We start from the raw sequence: 18,476 nt of genomic DNA, 5'->3' as shown, positions 1-18,476 counted from the left end.
TTTATTTTGTTAAATGTACAATTTGTTGAATAAAGCACGAAAAAACGTGTTGCATTTGGCAAAATAAAATCATTTTTCTTCCTGGATTTTTGGATGTCAGAAATCAAAGTTAGTAGCTGGAAAACTGAAAATAGCAGAAGAAAAAAAATAAAAATAAAATAAAAGGCTTTCTTTTGCTTTGTCCAACTTCTGAACGCAAACGTCATCACATCAAATATTTTCCTTTTTCGTGCCAACTAAGGAAAGGAGCTTTTTTATCTTTCTTTTTTGGTGCACGCACACACGCACACACGCACACGCGCGGTCTGGCAGGCGGGGAAGCGAACTCACGCCATCCTGCACCGAAGGCAAGTGACGGCTGAGTTCTGAGCGGTCCTAAAAGTCGCTGATGACATCATAGCTTCATTTGCATGTCATAGTAATGGACGCTGCAGGAGAGGAATAATGTCGTGGGTGAGGCAAAATGGGTTCAAAAAAACAACAAAAAAACACCCGAACCAGACAAAAAAGTCACTAGATTTGTCCCGAGTCGTTTTTGACAAAAAAAGACGCTGAAGGACAATTACAAGTGCAACCATGAACTCTTTTTGTATTGTTTTATCTTGTCTTACTATGACATTCTGTTGTCTTATTGCAATGTTCTTATGTTTTATCTTGACTTTGTGATGTGTATGTTTAATGCATTTTTGTTTCGGGGATGCAAATGAGCAACTGCTTCGACAATCTGGCAACTGAATTTGTTGTTCATCAATGTGCATCGTCCCTTTCAAATAAAAAGAATTCAAATGAACATTTGGCGAGAAAGTTGCCAATTGGCGTCACTGCTTGCAGTGCACACTTGGACCAACAGGTGGCGACAGACACAACAGCATGGCTTCAATAATCCTTTTTATTCAATACAACATTATTTACAAGTTCGGTGAATCTTTTTTCTTCTTCTCCTTCCTCTTGCGTCTGGAGCAACAATCTGGCGCGGGTCCGCTTTCTGATCCCGGAACAAGAACCGGACGGTGGTTTTGGTTTTCCACTTCATTCAAAGCTACAGAAAAGCTGTGTGGGTTATTGAGTGGGGGGCGGAGTCCCGAGGGGTCATGCTCAGGTGCGACGTCGGAGACAGCACGCCGCCGCCTAATTGACCTTCATCAATCAGTCATGAAGGTCGCTGATGAAGATGACGATGAGGAGGACGCGTGCTCCTCATTAGCGCTGGCTCAAATTCTTCAGGGAGCGTTTAACATTTTCCACAATGATGATGATGATGATGATGAAGAAGATTCCAGACCACCTGACGAGGGCCAAGCCTCAAACGCCGCCCGGACAAAACAGTCGACAAGCTTGGGTCCAAAATGAAGCCATACACTACTTGGCTTCCAAAACAACCCAACAAATTGTCGTCATTCGGTTCAAAACAAAGCAAGAAATTCGGTTATTCTGAAAAAAACAACCTACGAAATCGGGAGTCAAATTGACCGCATTTCTTGGATTGCTGCAATTTTGAGCCAAGCGTTTGAATCGGGCGTGCGTGCGTGTTTCACATGCGGCAGGTGTCGTGGAAGGCCTCCAAGGTGCGAAAGTCCCTCCAGGTGGGCGGAAGTCCGTCCTGCAGGAAGTGACCACATCGCTGGCACGGAGACTGGAACAACTTGATGTAGCTCCTCAACCAAGTCTGCGCGCGCACGCACACACACAAAGCCAAACATCAGAAATGCGCACGTGCGTGCAGATTGATGTTCTTTTCGTGTTTGGTTTTGCCTGACCATGAAGGAGCGCACGACGACGTCGGGCATCTGCGGCAGTTGGTAGTGCAGCAGCGCGGTGGTGGCGTGGTCCGTTACCTAGCGAGCGCAGCAGCAGTCAGCAGCCGCGCCGCGCCACAATCCCCTCCCGACTCACCTTCTGGAAGACCTGATGCTGCGACTTGGTCCAGATGTCCAACTGAGGGGGACGGACAGCGTTACTGCGGCGACAGACACCGCTCGCGCACGCACGCACGCACGCACGTCACGACGCTCACCTTGCCGTCGCGGTCGTAAACGTTCTCGTTGAAGGCGCGCACCAGCGTGCGGTCGATAAACAGCGAACGCATCACCACGATGGCCTTCAGCACTTTGCCCAGCGTCACCTGACAGGAAGTGACACGTCAGTTCGCCAGGACGCAGGAACGGATCTGAATCTATGACTGGAGAGCCGACAGGCCGAGACTTTTGAAGCCGCGAGGCCGCCATATTGCTCCTCCCAAGAAACGTTTCTCGCCATACGTTTACAGTATCCAACTTGGAGAACATTTGAGACCGGACTTGGTAGAACCAGCAGGAGGATTTCAGACATTTGACAACTTGACTTAAATACATGCATAAATTATATGCTTAGTGGAGGAGACTTGCATATTTTTGTATGAAAGAATTATAACTAATTCACCAAAAGATGCCTCTGTTAAATTTAATATTGGGGTCTAAGGAAATGAGCCATAAAAGAAAAAGGGGGTCTTCAAAGCAGCACATACCGTCCACTTCCGTTCTTTTTTTTTTTTTACTTGTTAAAAAATAGTGACCACCCCGCCACAACCCCCCCCCCCCAAACTAACTGCCTACGAGCTGTATATGTCTGATCTGTACGTATACCGTATAGTTTATACAGTAGTCTGCTCACGAGATGGGAGGAGCAAGATGGCCGCCCTGTGACTTCAACGGCTTGCACGGGCGTGTATGGGCTATCCAGTCATATATTCAGACAAGTGACGCGCGCACGCGCACGCGCACGCGCACGCGCACGCGCACGCGCACGCGCACGCGCACGCACCAGCAGGACGGCAGACGTTCCGTTGGGACGGAAGAGTTCGATGCTCATGTCGGGAAACATTCGGTCGATGCGAGAAATGACGTCGTCCACGTACCTCGAAAGAAAGAAAGAAACATTTGCCACAATGTAATCAAATCGTAACCACGACGACGATTGCAACTTTTCTTTCAACAAAATCTCCAACAAGCTCGTCCGATCAAATGCAATCGATGTCAATTCGACTCCTCCAATTGGTCCGTCTGACAACGTTTTGCTGCAAATGTCCAATTGAAGACGATCGACAACAAGCGATCGGATGCACTTGCGTCCGTCCGTCTGTTGACCTACGGAAAGGATCGGTCGCCAGGTATGCCGGCATCGCCACTGGCCGGGGCCACGCGAATTTCGCCAGTCGTTACCGATGCGTCCTTTTAAGACGCGGCGCTGGCGTCCATCAACAAACGAAAAGCAGATTTTGCACATCCGACACCCGAGCGCCGAGACCGGCTGGCCCCAACGACTCGCGTCCGACTTACGAGCATCGAGCGCAACGTCAAACTCGTTTGCGTGGATGGACGGCGGGACGGCGGGACTCACTGCAGGGGGAGGACGAGGTTGCTGGGCTGGACTTTGGGCCGGCGCTTGGCCGAGGCTCCCATCTGATTGGCCGAGCGCTTGAGCGACTGCTGGTTGAGCAAACTGGAGGCCAGGCCGGCGTGGTACTGCAGCTGCCGACGGCAAAACATCCGTCCGTCGGGTGAGCCGGCGGCCGTCCGTTAGCGCGTTAGCGCGTGAGCGGCGGTCCCACCTTGTTGGACCACTTGTAGGCCTGCAGCAGCTGCGAGTAGAGCGGCGTCTTGTCCTGGACCGGGTCCAGACTGAGGAGGCCGCTGTTGTGCAGGGGGTGCGACTCGGACGGACGGCCCACCAGACCGCTCAGGCGCTCCAGCTCGCTGGCGGCAACAACAAAGACGCCGGCGGGTTACGGGCCAACGGCCGAGCTCCCGCAACAAAAGGAAACAAAGACGCGCCGAGCGACGGAAACTCTCAATCGTCACTAAAGGCCGACGCGACTCGTCGAGTCATTTTCAGCCGTAAGAAATTCCGATTTTGTCCACAATGAATGTGATAACGTCAATATTTTCATGTACAATTCATACCTTTTAATTGGCATTTTGCTATTGGCTGTTGACCGGAGATGACATCACGCGTGCTCAGGAAACAAGAAGGAGCGATCGCGGCTGCCGTTTCCTCGCTTTGGTCATGTGACCTCAACACGATTAGTTTCCTGAGCACGCGCGATGTCTGACTTTTTACTGCTGAAAACGGCCGAACCCCTGAATTGATTTGACAATTTGTCAAACGATGCCACGGCTTGTTTTCAAACCCCGACTGGCCTCAACAAATATGAAACTTGGCTGAAGACAAAAATCAAAGATATTTCAATCCATGATAGCATTTCAAATTTGACACAAAAATCGACCCTGTTAAGCATTTTATGAAAACACTTCAAATGACAAAAGGACGGAAGGATGAAGTCAGATTGATCTGTGGTAACCTTAATGCACATTTAATATTGTTTTATGAGCATGATAAAGAAAAGAAAGACTCTCGTCCAAGTCGATCATAAATCTGCTAATTAGCAAAGTTTTTGGGGGAACTCACAAAGCACTTTTTTCCCCTCCAGTATTCTCGTTATTTACAATCAGTGGAGCAGAAAAGCTGAGAAGAGCTTGAATGCACGTGACATCAATTGTATGGCTAAAAAGTAGCTTTGCATTTCCTTTCATATATTTTTGCGGTTGTATCCTCGTGGCATTTTGCTTTGCGCTGTTTTTGCACGATTTTGATGACTGATGTTACCATTTACTATTGGATTTGTTGACAAAACGCGTACAAAAACAAAACGATTCAAGCCGCGCCACGACGGAGTATCGGCGCTGAATGTATACTTTGTTGCTCGATTCACGGCAAAATAAGGCTCGACGGCGAGTTGCCGCTCACCGCCAAGCAACGCAACGTCGAAGGCAAAGTGGCGCGAGCGGCGGACTGACTTGAGGTCCCTGTTGACCGCCTGCAGGTTGTCCTGGAAGGCGGCGATGAACTGCTTCTCGCGGCCTTCCAACGTCTCGCGGTTCTTCATTCCGTCCTTCAGCGACTCGAAGACGCGACTGACGCTCGAGCGCAGCGCCTGAATGCCGCTGATGGCGTGAGAAAAGGCGTCCAGGTTGACTCCGACGCTCACCACGTCCGCCATCTTGTCGTCCGTCGTCTTCCGCTGTCGCTCGCGAATGACGTCATTGGCTGACGCCAATCGCCGATGCTGCGTTCACGTTTCTTTGTTTTTTCTCTCCCTTTGCGACACCCGAAAAGAAAAAGGGCTGAAAGCTTATTCATTCCCGTCCCCAGAATTGGTTTTCGTCCAACACGAGGAATTGACAGCACTTTCAAACACTTTTGGGTGCTACTTCCGTACCAAATACGTACAATATAATGTACAATGCACTGCACTGCGCTTATACACAAAAGGCACTACACACGCAACACAACAGAGTGCAATATACGCCAAGTTGCAACTTAAGAAACATGAAGTCAAGTAACACAACTGACACCAATGTAATGACGTTCGACCGCCGCGATTCACGGGGGCCTTCATTGGCCGGCCCGCAAATAGCGGAAATCCGCGTTAAACTGACGCCCATTGAATTACATTGGAAGGGTGAAAAAGCTAACTTTTTTTTAACAAGCCCCCGACAATTCCTCCCAAAACTCTGATAAACATTCCATTTTCTACGAAAAACAGGGAGAAATAGTGTTTTGTTAGGGCTGGTGTTCCTCGTCTCCATGACGCGGCCCAGCGAGGCCATTTTGGGGTTTTACCTTTCCGAGTCCTGTCGCGGGTTTTGCATTAATGTCGCCTTTTATTCCCCACAAAATATTCTTCACTTCATTATTTGGAGTTTTTTTTTTTAACTCGCTGTACAAAAATAGCTCTTCATCCATGTACGGTATATATTTTTATTCAATATTATAGATCTTTTTTTTATTGGCTGGCTTTCCTCTGATGATTGTTTTTCATGCTCGGCTATAAACTTGGAAATCTTCAGCTGATGGCCAAGAAAGAAGATTAGCATTAAGCGCTTTTGTGAGTGAGTGAATCTTTTTGAATGAAGTTGCTAATAAAGTGACACCTCAGCTGATGATGATGATGAAGTCAAAGGGGGCGTGGCTGTGAGGAGCGAAAGCCTCGTAAGAAGAAGAAGTCTAAAGAGGATGAGACAGAAGGAGATTAGAGGAGGAGGAGGAAGGAAGGAAGGGGGGAGTGGAAAGGAGATCTGCAAGCAAGAAGGAGAAGGAAGAAGAAGAAAGAAACAAAGCAAAGGGACCAACGAAGACATTTGTGACTTTGCGCTCAATCGGTCGTCCACCCGAAGAGCGAAAAAGAAAAAGGTAAGCGAGGACAGTCGATGTTGTGAGTGGATGAGTGTAGCGCCCCCTCGTGGCCACTTACAAGCTACATGAACTTGGTTGGTTGGCAAATGTACGAGCTGACACTTGAGTGAAAGTAACAGACGACATGCGTCCCTCCAGATGGATGTTTTTTATTATTATTTTTTTTTATTTTAAAGATGTATGTTGACGTGACTCCCCCAAAAACATCTCGCTTCATCTAACATTGCGCAACAGCTCATTTGGTGTAAGGTTGTGTTACACGGTCGCCATCGTGTCAACGACTTGTTGCGTTACGCCAAGTAACGAGTCGTTGTCACGTTACACGCCGGGGGTGACGGTGTGTGTGTGTGTGCGTGTGTGCGTGTGTGTGTGTGTGTGTGTGGCACCTGATGGTCCGGTCCTCTCACAAAGTTGCACTCGTCTACTTGGTTGATGTTGTCTGACAGGCGGTCCGGCACTCAGCTGAGCTGCCACGGGCAGGTCGCCCACTGGTAAGCCCGGCGTACAACTCGCAACTCTTCAAGGAGCCAACGGCATGCCGGGCAGCGCTGCCATCTCGCACCGCTGCTGAGCCCGCGAGGACCCCAGCATGGATGTCTTCGAGCCACTCCCACTCCTGCTCCTCTTGGTGACGTCCAGTCGATGTCAATTTGACGGCTGTCGCCGGGAGGCGGGGCCCGGATGGGAGGTTGCCGCCTGCCAGCCGCCAGCCGCCAACATGAAAGAAGTCATGCAGATACGAGTGGATCCGCCGGGAGTCACCTGCGGGAACCCTCCGGAACGTTTCTGCACTCTGGTATCGGCGCGCGGTCTCCTTATCCGATTGTCTCAACTCACTGACTGCCTGCCAGATGTTTCCCAAGCAGCAATTTGGGTCGAGCCACAAAAGATTCTGATCTGTGACGACATGGCTCCGCGCACAACCTCCCAAACTGGGAGTCCATGTTCGGTCGAAGTGCTGCGCGTGCAGTTCAAATTTGAGACTTGAGGTCACTTTGCGCAAAAACAAGCCAAAGACAAAAAGTCGATCAGTTGAACAAGATGTCGGAAACCTCCACGGCAGTCGATAGCGGGCTTTCCATCCACTCGTTATTCCAAATGTTCAAGAAATGCCAAAATCAAACTGAAATCTTTTGGAATTAAAGGTCCATGTCGCAAGAGACGAGTTTTGCAGATTTGCGACGTGCAAGCGCGCCGAGACTTGACTTACTTTTTCTTGCGCATTGCTAATCACAAAAAGACGAATTTTGGTGACGAGTTCTGCGGGTCCCGTTTCTTCCTCTTCGGCGTTTCCACCCGCTTGAATATTAACGCTGCTCCAATATTGATCCACGTCCTCCTGCGACTTCAGTTTTGCCTTTTTTTGTCACACTCGACAGTTTGATCCTTCGCTTCTCGTGGTCGGGGTTGCAGGGGCGGTTTTTCCTCCGTGGAAAACTCCCGCACGTCGGCGCACTTTCGAGCAAAAGGTCAAACAAAAGAAGCCGCGGGGAGACGCAGGGTCGCACTGGACAATTGCTTTATTATTATTTGGACACATCCGCTCCCAAACACGCTCGTCTTTCCCGCGGACTCGTGCAAACGCTCCCAAACACGTGCGCCTTCCCAGCGCTTCCACAGAGCTTAAAGTTTCGGTCCCGAAACCCGATCATTATTTCAGTCGACAGGAAAATGGGGGCAACAGCCATCGTGTCACAGTCGTGCCTCTTGTCAATTATACAATTCTGAAAACTTGAAAAATGTGGTGATTTTAACAGCCCAAATTGCGTCAATATTGCGACATGCGCCTTTAATTAAAGAAGCGAATATTTTAGATGGAAAAGAGCAAAGAAATGCTACGGTTGAATTACAAAAGAAAACTCGTACGACGTCATCGTCTTCTTCTTCTTTGAAATGACTGCTAGATCACATCTCTATGGCGTACAGCGCCACCTACAGCGACGGAGGCACCTCTCAATGTTGGCAAAAGAACAACAGATGGAAACGGGCAGAAGTCGCATGTCCGTTTTGCGCCTTTTCAGTAAATTTGCTTGTCAAATTGCAAACAATTGGATGGAAACCCGACTCATGAGTTGGTGGTCCAGATGTTAATGCCGCGTCCTCAAATGACGAGCCGCTCGTTTGCGTCTTCATGTCCACCTGTCCTGGTCTGACATCTTGACACTTTCCGTCCACGCGGCCGCCGCGTCACTATGCAGGAGAACCCGTACCTGTGCAGCGACGAGTGCGACGCGTCCAGTCCGGACCTGTCTCACCCGCCTCAGCTGATGGGAGACCGGGAGAGGGGCGGCCTCATCACGTACTGGCAGACGGTCACGTGGTCCAAGTATCCCGAGCCGCTGTTGGCCAACATCACGCTGTCCTGGAACAAAAGTCTGGAGGTGGTGGACGACCTGGTGGTCAGCTTCGAATACGGGCGCCCCACCAGCATGGTGCTGGAGAAGTCCACGGACAAAGGTGAGACGCCGGCGCACGTCCCGCGCCGTCACCCGCGCCGTCACCCGCCGCGCTCGCCGAGTCACCCGCTTGGTGTACCTCCCGCATCAGGACTGACGTGGCAGCCGTACCAGTTCTACGCCGACGACTGCATGGAGACCTTCGGCATGCCGCCCAAGCGGGTGTCCGACTTGGCGCCCAGCAACGCGACCAGGGTCATCTGCACCGAGCAGTACTCCAGATGGGTGGGCGCCAAGGTAACCTTGGGACGCGCGACCATCAATAAGAAAGTCTGTAGCGGTCTTGTAGCTTCGCCGGTAGCTCATCAACTTTACCGAAATGATAACCAGCTAACGCTAACCCCGGCCGGGGAGGAGCAGAGGCGCTAACATGCTACCATGCTAACCGCTAGGAGGAGAAGACGGTGGTGTTCGAGGTGGGAGCCCGCCTGCGAGTGTTCGCCGGCCCCAAGCTACTGAACATGGACGCCTTGTACACGCGGCTGCAGAGCAGCAAAGCTCTGCGCGACTTCTTCACCTTCACCAACCTCCGCCTGCGACTGCTGCGACCGGCCCTCGGCGGGACGTACGTCCAGAGGGACAACCTGCTCAAGTACTTCTACGCCATATCCAACATTGACGTGCCCGCCAGGTACACCTGCGCTTCCTTTTGTCTCGTGCAAGTGCGTTCATTTTTGGGCTGGGGGGGGGGGGGGGGGAGCCAGGGTGCAACAGAGGGGAGACTCTCAAATGGAACATTGGCGGACCCCAAAAGGGGCCGAACCCGCGACTGGGACGTCGGTCCCTTTGCTGCATTGTGTAACCGCTTCAGCCACTGAGCTTCCTTTTCAGGGAAGATCTTTGCATCGTCTGGATACGTTTCCAAGAATGCAAGCGGGGCGAAGACATATTTGTGGCGACGTATCAAAACACGGGCTTCAAACCGTCACGCGTGCGCGCGTGCGTGTGTTGCAGGTGTCAATGTAACCTGCACGCGTCTCGCTGCGCGTTGCGCGACGGCACGCTGACGTGCGACTGCGAACACAACACCAGCGGACAAGACTGCCAACGCTGCGGCGGCGGCTTCCGGGCCCGCGACTGGATGGCGGGAAGCTTCCTGCCGCTGCCCGCCGGCACCGGCAACGCTTGTGCGTCTCACTTTGCATTTCTTCTCTTTTGTTTGTTTTGCCATCAATAGGCGTTAATCCGCCGTCTTTGCTTTTTAGGTCAAGCAGCAGAAACAACCACCAGTGAGTGTCCGTCCGTCCGTCCGTCCGTCCGTCCGTCCGTCCGTCCGTCTATGTTTGATGCACCGAAGCAGAAGGGCAGTTGGAATTGTGTGCATTGTGGAAGAAAAGTTCATCTGTCGTCTTAAATCTGCAACAGGTGGCGCGCGTGTGTGTGAGACGGTTTAATCTGTTTGCCAGCAAGGAGACGTCAATCTTAATCTTAATCTCGCACCTCCGTGCATCGACCACTTTACTGACCTGATGTTTGAGGTTCTGAAAGAGATTTCAGAACCGCATTCTTGGAGGATCCAAATCATGTTTGAGGTTCCAGGTTATGTAACATGTTCAAGAATTGAGTTTTGACTTGACTAAATCTGACACCTTTACTCAATCACTTTGAATTAGTGCGTGTGCGTGTGCGTGTTAAGTGCGTAGTTGTCGAGACGCTACAAGAGGACTAAAAAGCGGTCAATGTTCTTCTCTGACAGCGGATGATGACTGGGCTTCAACGCGCGGAATGACGAGCCCGACTTCCACTCGTGACGCCATTTCCAGTTTAGTCCCGTTGACTTTCGACCCGCCTCCAGACACGCGTACTTTCCGGACCATTTCAACACCTGCGACTGCGACTCCTTTGGACTCGACTGCTGCTTTTGCCACTCCTCGTTTGACATTTGACACTTCTATTGACGTGAGCGATTTGTGGAGCGCTTCCACTCTTGCAACGATGACTTGGATGGAAACAACAGACATTTTGTCTCCGTCAACTGCTGCCTCGTCTTCCGGTTCAACTTGGACTTCAGGCGCTTCCGCCGTTGACATTTCTGGCTTTGACAGCGCAGCAACTGCCAGCTTTATGATTGACAGTTCTATAAGTGAGGCGGTGGCCTCCGCCACCCAGGACCAATCTACGAGTTCTTCTCCAACTGTTGCGGACTCAGCGAGTCCAAAGCGGGGACGCGTTGACTCGGCGTCAGCGGGCGGGGCCAGCGTTTCCCCGGTGGCTCCTGCTCTTAACGCTTATGGTGCCGGTCAGCGTTTGGACGCTAGCGGCCCGCCGGTGCCGAGTGCCACCGGGGCCATCTCTAACATCAACGCTGACTCTCGGGTGTCCATTTCTGACCCGGTGACTCCGCCCCCTGACAAGACAGACTTCGTTCCCATGTGGGCGTCCGCCAGCGGCTTCTCGCCATCAAGCTCAAGCTCCTGGCAGTCAGAATTAATTGCGTCTGACGGCACTGGAGATACGTCACCTTCTCCGATTTCTTATCCCGGACTGGCAGCCGGGACTTCTAACGGACTTCCTCTTGAAGGATCTCCTCCCGATGAGCTGCTCTCCATTCACGCCATTGATGGACTTGTCCCTGATCTTTCTCCTGAAAATGTGCCGCCCACTCCCAACGGACGTCTTGCTGACAGACCTTCTGACCCGCCCTCCTCTGATGGACCCGCTCTCGAATTTGTTCTAACAACCCCTGATGTAGCCTCTCTCGATGTCCCTCTAGAAACCGAGTCCACCAAGATAAATGACCCACCTGCCGATGTGGCTCCGCCTGACGGACCGCTTGCCAAGCGACCTCCTCGTGAAGATGGAACTCCCTTTGAACGAGAAAGCCTGGATCCGATTGCACCGCCGGACAGATCGGGTCCAGACGCAACCGTCCCGGAACAAGCTCCCGTGGATGAAGCACCAACTGATGGAACCCAGCGCCAAAGATTTCCCCCAAATTCACCTCCCGACGCAACCTTTTCTGATGGACTTCCTCCTGGCAGTCCTCCTCCTTGGTTGGGTCAAGTTCTTCCTCCTGCGGTGCGTGATGTTCCTCCTTCGCAAGTTGGAGACATCGCGCAGGACAAACGGTCAACTGCATCAGATTGGTCAGAGCCTGCTGGGGACTTGGCCCTAGTGGACTTCACCTTCCCTTTTCCAGAAGATCAGGATTCCACTACACAAGGAACAGAAGATTCCAGTCTGGATTCTGGATCGGATTCTGTTGATCCGAATTCCACTGAAGCTGAAACACAACCCGGAATTGGAAGTTCTACGTCAGATTCCGGATTGTACTCAGTTGACCAGGATTTCTCTGGACCTGAAACTCCTCTTGAAACAGAAGATCCAACTCCAGATACCGGATTGGATTCAGTAGATCTGGAATACACTGGCCCTGTAATTGAAAATTTTAATCCCAATTCTGGATTGGATTTTACGGACCAGGATTCCACTGGACCCAAGACACCATCTGCAACCGAAGATCTCAATCCTGATTCTGGATTGGATTTAATGGACCAGGATTCCACTGGACCCGAAACACCAACTGCAACACAAGATTTTAATCCTGATTCTGGAATGGATTTAACCGATCGGTCTACCACGCAGCCTGGTACGGGTCCGAGAACAGAAGATTCCAACACAGATCCTGGATTGAATTCAGTAGAGCGTCGTTTGGATTCCGAATCAGGCCAAACAGGAGAACCTGAACCAGAGTCTTCAGATCCTCGCCCTAAAATTCTTGAGCCGGAGACAAGACCCGATTCTCCTGAGAGAGTCGACGAAGCAAGAGAGGATCCTTCTTTGGCGACCAAGCAAGAAGACCAAGAACCAGACCAACGCAGGAAAGAGGAGGGAACCAAGGAAGAAGGTGACACGATAGATAGAAAGATAGAAAGATAGAAAGAAAGATAGATAGGAAGATAGATAGAAAGATAGAATGGCCTTTAATGGAATTTGTGGCAATGTGAAAGAAGAAGCTGAAACGTGTTTGATTGACAGCTGCGGAAGTTTTGAAGGAACGAGAAAAGAAAGAGGAGAAAGAAGAGAATCCAACGGAAGCTTTTGAAGGCAAGAAAGACACAAAAGAAAAGAAAAAGAAGAAAGAGGAAAATGGCTATGAGAGAAAAGGTAACAAAAGAGTATTGTGCCAGTTTTAGCATTAGCATTAGCAACAAGAGTATTCCGGATACTTTCCCACCTTTTTTTGTGTGTCTGTGAAGCGACTCAGAAGATTTTGATTCCTGCCAGTGGGACGAGCAGCCAACTTTCCAAAATCGCCTATGTCACCTTCCAGGGTAAGACCGCCCCTGATGCTGCCTCAGAGTTGACCTCTAGCTCCTCCCCTTTCAGCATTTGACCCCTCCCCGGAGACCCTGACTCCTCCCACTTAAAAAAAACAACCTTCATCGGATCATGAAACCATCGAACGTGTGGTGATTGCCAACTCGCTGTGTTAGCATGTTAGCATTAGCAACGGGTATGTTAGCGTCTGTTTTTCTTGTGTGTGTCAGAGTGCGAGTGTAATGGCCACTCGAACCGCTGCAGCTTCATGGACTTCCTGAACGTGGTGACGTGCGTCAGCTGCAAACACAACACCAGGGGGCGCCGCTGCCAACACTGCCGGCTCGGCTACTATCGCGACAACGACCTGCCGCTCCATCATCAGGACGTCTGTGTGGGTCAGTCACGCACGCACGCACGCACGCACACACCGTGATGTTTGGGTTACAGTTTGTGATTGGGCAGACCTGGAGAGCTTACGTTGGGAAATAGGAACAATACAAAAAAAAAAAACACACACGAACAGTTAAAAAAGGGTCAGACAAAAAGAAAAACAAAGAAACGAATCCAAACAAAAAGTGTTAGAAGCGAGTGAAAGTCCTCCGCAATGTTTGTAAGCACGAAGGAGACGAACGTCTTCAACTTGGCATCAAGATGGTGGCAATTCCCAACAAGGGAGGAGCCACAAGAGAAGCCCAGCAGACACCAAAGGAGAAAAGCACCAAGAGAATCTAAAGCAGCCAACGTGGAGTCGGTCCAAAAGAAAAACCCAAAAGCTGCCACGCAGGTTTCTCTTGGTCCCGCGACAGCCATAAAAACTGGCTGCTTTTGTCCCAATTTTGAGCAGGACATCAAACGTCCCGCCATCCTCATCTTCAATGATGATGATGATGATGATGATGATGACGATGTGTTAAAAACCGACTCGTTGGCAGAGATGGCAAACCCGCGACCAGGAAGTCGAAGCCTGCCACAGTTTGGCTTCTTCTCAAGCTCGCCCAGAAGCTAAAACCAAACTATGGCAAGTTTGGACTTTCCAGGGCTTCCAGGAAGCCACGCCCATTTTCGGAAGAACAATCGTAAAAGTGAGGAGAGCAAAAAACAACAAAAATCAGGAAACAAAACAACCCAAGACTTGGACTTGGACTTGGGGTGGATCCTGCTGACACTGTTGTTGTTGTTGTTGTTGTTGTTGTTGTTGTTGTCGTCGTCGTCAGAGTGCGAGTGCGACGTCGCAGGCAGTCGGTCCCGGCACTGCGCCGCCTCGGGGGCGTGTCAGTGCAGGGAGGGCACCACCGGGAGGCGCTGCGACCGGTGTCTGCCAGGATACACCTGGCGCGGGGACGGCTGCACAGGTAGGTGGCACGAGGGGAGGGGCCCGATGATCGAGGGGCGGACTAACCATCTCGGTCGTCATCCAGCCAACGTGTGCGACGAGGCTCTGCCGTGTCAGAACGGCGGCACGTGCGCCGACTTCCTGCGCTGCCAGTGCGCCGACAAGTTCGCAGGTAAGCGCGCCGCTGCGTCATGATGTCACAGGTCAGGTGAGGCACACCCATGATGATGATGATGATGATGATGATGATGATGATGATGCTGTCTCGGCACGATCTGTGACGCGCATGCGCAGAAGATCGGCCATCTTGGATCGCTAACTGCGGCAACCACACAAAACACACGCAAAATGAAACTGACTTTGCGAAAGGTACCGGACAGGTGCATGTTTTTTATTTTATTTCAGGACAGGTGCATGTTTTTTATTTTGTTAATCAAAGCAGTTCTGTTCCCAAGCATACAAATAGGAAATATTTTGACACGTACTGTAATTATAGTTTCTGGGTACGGTTTATTTGTATTGTCTTTAGAATGTGTGAGTTTGGTGGGTGGGGGGTTGGGGGGGGGGGGTCTTTTGAAACACACACACTGCAGACTTACTATAAAGTATAACAATGCAGACTCACTGTAAATGTAATGGGGTCAAAAGTCAAACGTTCATCTTTAAAACGTATAGGATTAAACGTTACGAACCCAATTCCCCAAAAGTTGGGACACAAATTGTGAATAAAAACTGAATGCAATGATGTGGAAGAGCCCAAATTCAATATTTTGTTCAGAATAGAACAAAGACGACAGGTCAAAAGTTCAAACGGAGAAAATGTATCATTTGAAGCGGAAAATATGTTGGTTTTATGGTGCCAAGAAATCTCCCAAAAGTTGGGACAGGAAGCAAAAAGAGGCTGCAAGAGCAGTTCGCACTAACGAGGTCCATTGGCAACTGGATTGGGGGACAAAAAGAGCTTCTCCGAGTGGCCGCGTGTCTCAGAAGCCAAGATGGCGAGACAATCGCCAATTCCGCCAATGTTGCGCAGAAAGATCGCGGAGAAATCTCAGAAAGGCGTTTAGCGGCCAAAAATGGCAAAAAGCTTGAAGTGACATCATCCAAAGATTCTCAGAATCTGGAACAATGTTTGTGCGTCAGGGTCAAGGCGGGCAAATCCTCCTGGACGTCCGTGACCTTCGCACCCTTCAACAACGCTGCGCCGCAAACACGAATGCTTACTGTAAGGGAAATCACGATAAAAACACAATCCGGCGTGCCGGCCGCCGTTGCCGCGTGAAACGCCGCCGTACAAAGAAGAAGCCATTTCCAAAGCGGACCGAGAAGCGCAAGCGGAGTGTGGCAAAGTGGAAACGTGCTTCGTGGTCAGACAAGCATTTCTTGACGCGATCACGCCACATGCAGCGCCAATGGCGACATCACGGCTGCGTCCGGCGTTGCGTTGGCCAGCCTGAAGTCCGCTTCTTTCACTTCCAGAGCACATTTGGCGCCTCGTCAAGGAAAAAGCGCAACGAAGAAAGCCCGAGACGGCCGAGAGACGCGCTGGACAGGAACGGGACAGCGTTCCTGTTTCCAAACGCAGACGTTGGCAGACTGTCGTAAGAAGAAGAGATGCCTCGCGCGGCTGAAAATGGCCCGGTCCCAAACTTTGGGCAGATTTGTTGACACTTTGGAATTGAAAATGCTTTTCCCTTCAAATGCCACATTTTCTCCGTTGAAACTTTTGACCTGTTCTCGAGGCTCTATTCTGAATACAAATATTACAATTTGCCACTTCCACCTCTTTGCATACAGTTTTTATTCACAATTTGTTTAGCGTGCCAACGTTTTAGTTACTTTAAAATGCATCAAGACTCTAAAAGGTGTTTTTCATGTTGCAGGCATATCAAGGTGTTTCGTTGTCGCGCGGTTGCCGTAGTTAGCGATCCAAGATGGCCGATCTTGTGTCAACTGTTGGGATGGGGTGCCGTTTTAAAAGGAACCTCGACTGCAACGACGAGTTCGCTCCATAACGATTTATTTGCTTGTTACTAACATAACTATGAGGTTTCCAGTTGAATACATTTGCTTGAAACTTGTTTTGTACGTACGCCGCCATTGTTGTTTACGTTGCCATGCGTTTTGTGACGTAAAATGGCGGCCGGCTCTCTGCCCAGCGAGCGATACCAAACGGGTTTAAAGAAAGCGAGGTTAGCGAGCCTCGTAGCCTAGCAAGCCAATGAAAGCGAGGTTAGCGAGCCTCGTAGCCTAGCAAGCCAATGAAAGCGAGGTTAGCGAGCCTCGTAGCCTAGCAAGCCAATGAAAGCGAGGTTAGCGAGCCTCGTAGCCTAGCAAGCCAATGAAAGCGAGGTTAGCGAGCCTCGTAGCCTAGCAAGCCAATGAAAGCGAGGTTAGCGAGCCTCGTAGCCTAGCAAGCCAATGAAAGCGAGGTTAGCGAGCCTCGTAGCCTAGCAAGCCAATGAAAGCGAGGTTAGCGAGCCTCGTAGCCTAGCAAGCCAACAAATCATCAAACGTGTCATTACAGTCGGATTCCTCTTGAACGCGCGCTGATGATGTCGTGTGTGTGCGCACGCAGGCGTGTACTGCGAGCAGCGCGCGTGTCCCAAGAAGAGCGGTTGCCCCGACGACGACACAAGCGCCGCCTCACCGCCGATGACTTTGCGACTCCGCCTCCTGCTCCTCTTCGGCCTGATCGCCGCCGCCTTCTGATCCTCAACAGGAAGTCAAATTGGGGAAAGGCTCCATGATGTCATCAAGCCGCGACGCAACGCAAGCGAGCGTCCGGGCGTCGCCGCTGTCGACGTTGTGCCTGATCAAGAAATGTGTTCCTAAACGTTTATGCCTCAACATACGTGCAATTGTTTGCTTTGACTTGCGAGCCAACTTTGAGATCCGAGCGCTCGTTGGTCGCAGCGCTACAAGCAGCAAAAAGTGAACAATGGTCACCCCAAAAAATTTGGTTTCACGTCCAGTGAACGTTTACTTGAAAATTAAACAAAGAGAATGACACTTTCAGACAAATAAGTCCACGACTAATGAATCTCGCATGGATGTTGTGGCATCAAACGTTCACGTTCAAATTCACAAGGCCGGCATATATTCTTGATCCTCCCTGAAAAGCGAGTCCAATGGTGCGGTTTGGAACCGGCAGACACACGAGGACGGATTTTTGGATTGTTGGTCTGTGAGGCGCTCACCTGCACGGGGCCGGCATCCATCTTGCAACGAGTGGTTCCGCTTATTTATTTCAAGGCGTTTGTTGGACTGGCTTGCAAAGCTTCTTTTTTTTGGGGGGGGGGGGGGGGTCGTAAATGGCTCTCGTATTGGCACTCAATACCGGACCTGTTGAGGACAAGTACAACCTTCAATCTCAAATTGGTCTCATAAATGTCAACATTTATTTGTCTTGTCTCTTTTTACTTCAATGAAACAGAAATAGTTTGACTTGGAAAATAAATAAAAACAAGGAGAGAAAAAACAACAAGCTGCCTTCGCTGTTGACAAATCCAAACATTTCTGATATTCCCAAAATGCAAATCTTCATTTCCACGGCATATTGTATTCCTTTTGCCTAAAGCAGGCAGATTGTTATCATCATTCATCACATTTGACGCTTTTCAGTGATCAGAGCAAGCGCGTCCTTTCACCGAGAAAAAAATGAATGCTGCATTCAAAGAAAGTGGGAAACATGAAATCATCCCACTCGTTTGGAGGATGGATGGATGGACGCGCGAGTTTGTCCTCAAAAGTAAATACAAGACACATGTTCACGTGACAAAACGTGATTTGGAACGACTGCGTTGACCACAACAACAAACAATCAGAATCAGACATCTTTGTTGTTTACATTTGCCTCGAACTCTTTGAGGGCGGGACTGAAACACACCCAAAACATCCGACTTCAAACCGTCCTTGAATGCAGCACAATGAAATATCAGGAAGTAAGAAAAACCCGAATGAGAATAATAAAATATTCGCAGTTTGACTTTCTTGTCGTTTCTCTGAGCTTTGATGAGACTTTCGCCGTCGCTGCTCAACTTTTTTGTTGGCGGACACAACGCATATGATTCAAGAATTGAGAAGCATGCTATCATCAAATGAAAGAAAACGTGCCCAAGAACACGACGACAATGACTGTGTGCCACCAAACTCATTTCTCGGAAGAAATCCAACAATCAGTCAAGATGAAC

General features: G+C 50.2%; 2 protein-coding genes across 3 annotated transcripts; one reads left to right on the top strand and one right to left on the bottom strand.

The window, feature by feature from the left end:
- Positions 1-871: 871 nt before the first annotated feature.
- Positions 872-5,078, bottom strand: med27 (mediator complex subunit 27). The gene is made up of 8 exons (XM_086077186.1): positions 4,833-5,078; positions 3,587-3,731; positions 3,376-3,506; positions 2,800-2,893; positions 2,015-2,122; positions 1,894-1,935; positions 1,758-1,835; positions 872-1,666 (listed from the first exon to the last, which is right to left on the bottom strand). The coding sequence occupies exons 1-8, from the start codon at positions 5,033-5,035 to the stop codon at positions 1,532-1,534; spliced, it is 936 nt and encodes a 311-aa protein (XP_085933312.1). The 5' UTR covers positions 5,036-5,078; the 3' UTR covers positions 872-1,531.
- Positions 5,079-6,068: 990 nt separating this feature from the next.
- On the top strand, positions 6,069-17,570 carry LOC147173112 (netrin-G2-like). Of its 2 annotated transcripts, none has more exons than XM_086077061.1 (14): positions 6,069-6,228; positions 6,678-7,027; positions 8,430-8,688; positions 8,779-8,924; positions 9,080-9,318; positions 9,642-9,814; positions 9,893-9,916; positions 11,401-12,534; positions 12,666-12,794; positions 12,887-12,961; positions 13,178-13,345; positions 14,165-14,302; positions 14,369-14,455; positions 16,862-17,570. In XM_086077061.1, the coding sequence occupies exons 2-14, from the start codon at positions 6,821-6,823 to the stop codon at positions 16,993-16,995; spliced, it is 2,913 nt and encodes a 970-aa protein (XP_085933187.1). In that variant the 5' UTR covers positions 6,069-6,228; positions 6,678-6,820; the 3' UTR covers positions 16,996-17,570. The 2 variants fall into 2 exon arrangements, with proteins under 2 accessions (XP_085933187.1, XP_085933185.1); XM_086077059.1 differs by having other exon boundaries at positions 10,384-12,534.
- The last annotated feature ends 906 nt before the right edge of the window (positions 17,571-18,476 follow it).

This window comes from Leptonotus elevatus, chromosome 5, assembly GCF_054856555.1.
Source record: "Leptonotus elevatus isolate MCC_2025b chromosome 5, RoL_Lele_1.0, whole genome shotgun sequence".
NCBI lineage: Eukaryota > Metazoa > Chordata > Actinopteri > Syngnathiformes > Syngnathidae > Leptonotus > Leptonotus elevatus.
Note: the sequence above shows the minus strand (reverse complement) of the source record. Positions and strands in the feature narration are given on the sequence as shown.